Source organism: Amblyomma americanum, chromosome 7 (assembly GCF_052857255.1).
Source record: "Amblyomma americanum isolate KBUSLIRL-KWMA chromosome 7, ASM5285725v1, whole genome shotgun sequence".
NCBI classification, from domain to species: domain Eukaryota; kingdom Metazoa; phylum Arthropoda; class Arachnida; order Ixodida; family Ixodidae; genus Amblyomma; species Amblyomma americanum.
The window spans coordinates 152,845,294-152,853,103 of NC_135503.1; the positions used below are offsets into that span (position 1 = coordinate 152,845,294).

Below are 7,810 nucleotides of genomic sequence, written 5' to 3' on the forward strand. Positions count from 1 at the left end.
TTTATGTCTGAAGTATACATGATTAGAAAGCAGAACAAACAACCTCATACCGCCAGTGAGAATCGTACCGGTGATCTCCGAATTTCGTGCACGGTGCTCCACTATAGACCTCCTGCATGTTTGTAAACAAACGAGGTGGCGCTACAGTCGCTAGCGAGCTCGTGGTAGGCAAAAGGTCGGGGAGTGGCGTCGCGGATAAGTGTTGAGCGCGGGTTTTCAGGGCTTGTAGGCGCGTTTCCAGTTTCTGCGAATCATAGCAATGGTCGATGCTTCCAACTTAGTAATTTGTTGAAGTAAACGAGCTCGCGTTGGCCACGTGCGGCATATAAAGAGAAATAGCTTGCCACTGTATTGTATATATGGTTAGTAGTAAACATGTAGAAAGCGTTCCTGCCGTTTATTTATGCGCTAGGCATTGAATAAAACAAGTTTTGACACTCTGCACTAGCCGGAATTATTTTACTTCGGGACAGTAGTGAGGGGAAGTGCTGGCCTTGTTTCGTCGGAGCAGACATGCGCTTGTCGTCTGCTGACATACGTACGTACGTGTCGCGCTGTGCGAAAAGTGGGGACAGCGTCGTGTCCCTGATCTCCTATCTCGCTTAGCGCTGTTTTTAGCCGCATGACCACGCACCAGCCAGGCCGACTTGTCCTCTTGTTAAGCTGGTCGATTGGATGAAAATTTTTTATTTCTAGAATTATTTTCTTTCCTAGCCCTGAAGTCTAGTTTAGTGACGAAAAATTATAGCAAAATATTGAGTACAAATTTATAAATTACGCTTTTTAGAAGTGTGGTCGTCAAAAATTGATGTAATTTCTTTGATTTCAGTGCCGCATTTCTTTGACCAAAGCGAAAGCGAAGATGCCATAAACGAGGGAATAAACTTTAAGGTTCGTTTTGTGACCTCTCGCATTTTCTGCGACTGGATCACTCACCTTCGTAATTCGCATGAAAATCAAATGATTCCATTTGTCGCAAACTATTCCTGAGACGTTGAGGAGCGTAATAAATCTCTCGATTTTTTCCCCTACACGTGCAGTACTGTGTTAGTTATTTCTTGTAAGAAACGTTTTCATGTAACTATGCATGCATAAGTACTGATCATATAGAAAAAGAACTAATCGCGTCATCGTACAGAACAGGGCTTTATGTACATGCTGGCACAAAAAAACTGCACACTATCTACTCAATTATTTGAGACCTTGGGGGGACTTGACGACGGTGTTAATTATAATTACCCAGAACTGCACCAGGTATAGTTATAAATAAAAGGAATTACTGAAACTAGTGTAGGAATTTCATATTTGCACCAAGTTTAGTTACATATCGCATGCATGAATAACGAAAACACTTTTCATTGCCGCGTCCCCTCTCAATCTCGCCACGTGTCTGTTAGTAGCACGCCTGCGGCTGCTTCTTTCCAAACAAGCTTCGCGATCATGTACTACCTCATGAAACATCACACATGCATGATGCAATGAAAAAGCATATGGCGTTTAGCACACTTAAGGTACGCTATTCTAAGCACACCAACGCAACCGCGCAAGATTGACACAACTTACCAGACTTCTTTCTACTCGAATGAAATAATTACGTCGTCATATCAAGAAACAGTTTCAAGTAAATATTAAATGTCATAAAACGCGTCATTAAAACATGGTGTGCTATTAACAAAAAAACGCATTCCTTCATGGGGACGAGTGAACCTGTCGGCGCCCCGTGCACTCCGGCTCAAGGTGATAAGTACGTGTGCAGCTGCATATGTCTTTTTTTTTTCCTTGAGCAATTATCACCCTACTATCCTGAAGTTCAGGTGAATGAACGCATTAACTTGCATGCTATTAAGTGCATTGAGCGGCAGTGCCTATCGACTCCCAGACTTCGCGCTTTACTACCGTGACCCAATGCCTGTTAGCCAGTTTCCGAATGCGGCATTTATGCGCGAGAAACCTATCGAGGCTAATTTAATATCTTTTATGCTACTACGCGGACCCAGCAGTGACGCAGCTGGACAATAAATACATGCTGCTTCTGCAGTGCACAGGTTTGAAGCAGCCGCCGGTACCTGCGGCAGCTGCGGGAGGCACGGGCAAGCGGAACCTGACTGTTTTGCCTACCATGCGAAAGTCGCTGCTAACATCAGCGCCACCGCATCTTCGTGACGTCGCGGGGTGAAGGAGGTCCATAGTCTGATAGTCTGCCGCGACGCCCTAGGTTGCAAAAGACGCTTTTCGTACAGCTCCCGCCCTCTTTGATCAGGTTGTACGCGACACATGTGGTACTGCAAGATGTGCTACATCTACCACAATGGACGATACTGATGCCGAGGATAGGCTACATGAAAACATACATACCTCCGAAAGCATAAAATTGAATAGCCGCCGCCGTAGCTTCCTTGGTAGAGCACCGTACACGAAATGCGGACGTCGGGGGTTCAGATCACGCCGGTGGCGTTTGATTGTTTATTGTGCTTTGTAATCAATGATAGTGGTGGCATAAAATAAGTACACTATAAATTTCGAACGGATTATCATAATCGTCATCAGCCTGACTACAGCAACTGCAGGGCAAAGGCCTTTCCCATGTCTCTCCAATTAACCCTCTATCCCCACAAACTTGTTAATATCATCCGCCCACCCAGATTTCTGCCTCCCCCTGCTACGCTTGCCTTCTCTTGGAATCCATTCTGTTAACCTTAAGGACACAATAATTAAAAAAAATGTATAGAAAACCTTCCCCTATGCTTTTCTTTGTTTCGATGAGTGTACGTTATTTTTTCACCTGTTATGAATTTTGTGCTTCCCTTTCGTTAGTCTATAAAATGATCACTAAATGCTTTCTGGATGTGTCGATCTATGCTCATATGCATTTGGTACGTTTTGCTGTTGCCTATGTAAACACGGGCAGTGAGACCTTGTCAAGGTGTTATTTAGCAGCTTTTTCCCTCAACGCCCTACGATTTGCAGCAACAAAACAAACTATCTGAACCAGTCACCATCATTGTCTTGGCGGCGGCAAACAACGGCCCTCTTTGATGCACTGGAAAAGCGACTCCTTAGGCCGGGGCCTACACGTGCGTAAGGTGGGATCGTCAACCGCTGACCGCCATGCTTCCAATGGAGGCCAGTCGACGGGCGAGCAGCTCGGCACATGGCCTGTGGCATGGAGGAAGGAAAATTTAAGGAGGGGCCATTACGTGACATTTTTTGAAGCAGGAAACGAGCTCGGCGCCATATTGTCCGGGCGCGCTCTTGTTTATTTTTATCCGCGCTCTTAACGTTTCTCCGCGCGCGCGTTTCAAACCACGTGAATGAGCTGGCCTAAAGAGACCTAACTGCTGCGCCCCGACCGTGAGGCCCCATGATGACGGGAATAAAGTTCATTCATTCATTCATTCATTCATTCATTCATTCATTCATTCATTCCAAGAGACTCCAGTGCGAGTGGCGCTTGGTTTCTTGCCATTGTTCATGTACAGGAAACGTCGGAAATGTTCGCGCGGGACATCCAGCTCCTTACAGTTATTGCTCTTTGCCGCGTCGTCTCCGCGCCTTCCCCGCACTCTCGTTCGAACGAAACAGTCCGGCTTGCGTGGTCATAACCAAATAGCATTCGGCGAACGCACTTATCGCCACTGCGGTAAGCGCGGGTAGAAACTTTCACTTCATGCGGTGGCCCACCATGGTATGTAGTGTCTTTCGCCGCTTTCGCCTGCGTCGTTTTGCGACGACGGAGATATGTGTCGCTGGGTTCCTTCAAGACTGCACTTGGCGAAATATACTGGTATACTTACATCCGGTTCATCCTAGCCTCGTACTGTTAATAGCAGGGCTAGAAGGTTAATTTCACCAATTAAGGTGAAAGAAAAAAAACTTAGTTCAGTGAAATTGTGTATAAATACACAGCTTATGCCAAAATATAGCAGGAGAAAACGAAACGAAATCTTGCATATATATACTTTGAAGAGCATGCTTGTTTGTGTTCTCTTTTATTAAACTGTTACACATGGTGCCACTGAAATAAAACTTGTTACTCTGTGCCGTGTATCATCTTTCAATCTTTTTTTATGCTATGTGCATTGGTTCGCGCTGTGTATTTCATGATACCTCTGAAACAACTATCCCACCTTAATGCAATGTAAAGTTTTGGCTTTAAATTTAATATAACTTGTTACTTTCTGCCCTGTATCACCCTTCGTTCTTTTTTATGCTGTGTGCCTTGGATCGCGCTGTGTATTTCATGGTACTTCTGAAAGAACTATCCCATTTTAATGCAATGTAAAGTACTGCCTTTAAATTTAAGCTTCCTGAAAAGTTTTAGTACATGGCTGCCCAGGAAGCTTTCCGTGTCCAGCTTGCTGGCACGAGGCTTATATTTAAATAGCCCTCTGCAACACTTTGTACATGACAGCATCACGATTTTCGATTGGACAGCTGTCAAACATGCTCATGAGGTTGTAAAGAAATCTTTCTTTGCTGGAATGAATTTAAAGCTTCATGCAAGGTTTTTGATGTCAGTTGTTTGCATGCTGTGCTCGCATAAAAGTGGTCCATACACTGGCCACACTTCAATCACGCTCTCTGGTGGGTAGCACCACCCTCTCAGATTTACGCTCAATAAGGGTGCACGTGCTTGCTTTTGGCTAAGTCGTGAACAATGCTTCCATGCATGGTGACACCGCAGCATAGTGTTCAACCTGCCTTTTAATGCTGCTCTTGTTGATGAATAGTGCATCTCTGTATTGAATATGTTTGGGCAGCTGGCTGTGTCAACAATGTCTTCTGCTGCACCATTGAGGACAAAAATAATCCTGCAGTTTTTTCGTTTTGGTCTTGAATACTGTATTTACCTTCATCACAAATTTTCGTGTGGCTGGCCATGCCAGGAATGTTTTCTCCTACAGCAGCGAGGATGGGCAAATATACTAACAAGTCTGAGTTCTTGACCCTAAATGCAAAACTTAGCATCATAACATATTCATAATGATGACCGTGCCAACAATGACGTTTGATTCACTGCTTCAAGAGCCATGAAAATAGAGCAGCGCGTAACAAAACAGGACACAAAGGAGAGACACAGGACGACACGTGTCGTTCTGTGTCTCTCCTTTGTGTCCTGTTTTGTTACGCGCTGCCCTATTTTCATGGATCACCAACTCGCCCAACAAGCAACACTTCAAGAGCAACTCATAGAGGTGACAGAACAAGAGAGGGCGACAGTGCCTTTAGTAGCACGGCAGAGGAGGATTTATGGGGGTGGGGGGATGTCATCCCCATCCCAAAGCCTGAAACTTTACATAGGAAAACCTTGCCGAACCCCTATTTCTCAACAAAAAAATTCCAAGAAATACATGTTTCAAATGAAACAGCCCCCCTCCACCCCCTTTAAGAACGATCCATAAATCCACATTTCTAGCATTGCCACGTGGCAGGTTTTACATCCACATATCTAGTTCAGCGCATGATAATTAATATACATGACCGTACCTTTTCAGACTGTTTCTAGATATTTAGGAGTACCCAGTGTCTTCAGGATAGGTTTCAGAGTGTTGTGCATTATTTCAATGCCGTGTTTCATGTTTAACGCGCACAGCTGCAACTGTACACACAAATTTTCTCTAGTCCTTGAAATACTAGCTTGTAATGTCACTGCAGAGTAGCACACTTTACTTGTGATCCACCATGCAGACAATGAAAGTCAATGTATTGAACACATCAAATTATTTTTCTTCAGCATAACCACAGGCATCATTGAAATTGAATGCACATGTGCATTCTCATTTCACTGAGTACTTTTTACCACAAATGACACTAGCATAGGACATGGGCAAAATAAACACATGTGAGAAAATGCGTCCAAATTTAGTTCGAGCTTCATTACACAGTGAAAGCTCAAAGTAATAACGTTCATACTATTAATACGCGAAGGGTTGCAAACGACGCCATATGGGAAGTTGAAACATTTTCGCTGTCATGAAGTGCGAAAATGCTTCGCCTTTCTCGCACTTCTTGCCCATGACCTCAGCAAAGCAATCGATAAACCTGCTACAGGAAACGGGTCTAAAAACAGCGCGCGACCAGAAATATAGACTTTATCTCGGTATGAACGAATACACATGAGCCCGACACGTCCCAAAGGCACATAGCTCGCACGACACTTCAAGCGGACATGCAACAAAGTTTCTATATACTAAGAACTGAGCGAGCGCAGCTGCTTCCTTTCCGATATCGCTCTCCGCCCATGTCATGAACCCCGCCGCTCACACAAGTGCAATCGTCGAAAAACAAAAAAATACCAGTTGTATTATAACCAACACCAGTTGCAATCGCTGGAGTGTTGCAAGAACACGCTTAACTAGCAACGAGGTTTCACTGCTGATCGAAACGGGAACGCGAAAAGCACACGGCACGCACAAGACGCGAAACGTTCGCGCAATACGCCGGCGACCGCTCTGTAGTGCACGCCGTTTCGAATCACTGGTGAACGAACAGCGCGAAGGCCCCTTTTAGTGAACAGCGGCGGTCTCCCGACGGCTCCGAGCAGCGCTGCAGAGACGTCGCCGAATGGTTGTCGCCGAACGCGTTCAAATCCGGGTACGCAACAAGAATTTTGCACTAAGATATGGTTGAACGCCGTCAATCCCAGCCTGTAAGCGCCAGCAAAAACATGAACTCGAGCCGTTAAGGAAAATACGCCTACGCCACACTTCAAATGGTACGCCGCGGCACGCTGCTGCCGCCCGGTTTGTAAACAGCAACTACGACGCCGTTGCTAAGCTGCCCGGACAAGATGGCCTCCCGAGCTAGAAAAACCACGTGACTTCCTCCACACTTTTCTCCCGTGTTCTGTGGGAAGGGCCTGAGTTTTCCTTCCTCCATGGCCTGTGGCCTGGCGAGTGGTGCCCCTGCGCGAGCGAGCGGCGCCGATCGGCGCGGCGGCTCCGCGAGTGGGCGTCGTCGGCCCTCTAGCGGCGGAGCGTAGAGACGTTGCGCCGCGGGCGGCCGCTTCGAAGACGTCGCGTCGGCCCGCGGTCGGCCTGGTCGGTCGTCCTCCACCTCTGGGCGCCGGCGGAGCGGGGGGCGGAATGCCGGCCGCGCCATGCAGGCGCTCACGGACATGGAGCTCGCCCGGCTCGAGCAAGGCGGGCCCCGGCACGGCGGCAGCCTGCTGTCGCTGCACACCAGCCTGCCATCGAGGACGTCACTGCTGGGCAAGCCCCTGAAGGTGGGCACCCACCCCAGGGACGCCAAGTACCGCAAGAAGCAGACCTTCATGTACAATTTCCTCGAGCGGCCACGTGGATACAGGGCAGCTGCTTACCACATCTTCCTGTGAGTAACTTTCCTCATTGGCCCGCTGCCGTGGGGCCGGGCTTCGCCAACACCGATCGACACATGGTTGCTACGCGTACGGTGCCGCTAGCTCTCGCATGAATGACACAAGCATGGGCCTAGCGGCACGCACGTACGCCATCAGCAGACGGAATGTTGTCCTCGCAAGCGGCTCGTTATGAATCAAGGTCGCAAGGTATCGAATGGTTTTGCCTTAGGCTTCACCGCGGCCGGAACGCGTCGTTTTGACGCATGCTCGGAGCCGGAGTGAAATGCGCCGCCCTTTGCACGAAAGCGCAGCTTTCGATGTCGCGAGGACAAGCAGTGCGAGTCACCGGCATAGGCTTCCCGAACGTCGTCGGCACTCTGACTGCGAGGCGACGAAACAGACGGCGAGAGATCGGTCATTTCTGCACTTGGGATACCTCTAGGGTGGTCCGAACCATGAATGTATGGCAGTAATACCGTGGGTTGAAAA

General features: G+C 47.6%; 1 protein-coding gene across 1 annotated transcript; it reads left to right on the plus strand.

Moving 5' to 3' along the window:
* The first annotated feature begins 7,034 nt into the window (after positions 1-7,034).
* On the plus strand, positions 7,035-7,336 carry LOC144097530 (potassium voltage-gated channel subfamily KQT member 2-like). Its single transcript, XM_077630228.1, has one exon. The coding sequence runs from the start codon at positions 7,100-7,102 to the stop codon at positions 7,334-7,336; it is 237 nt and encodes a 78-aa protein (XP_077486354.1). The 5' UTR covers positions 7,035-7,099.
* Positions 7,337-7,810: the final 474 nt, after the last annotated feature.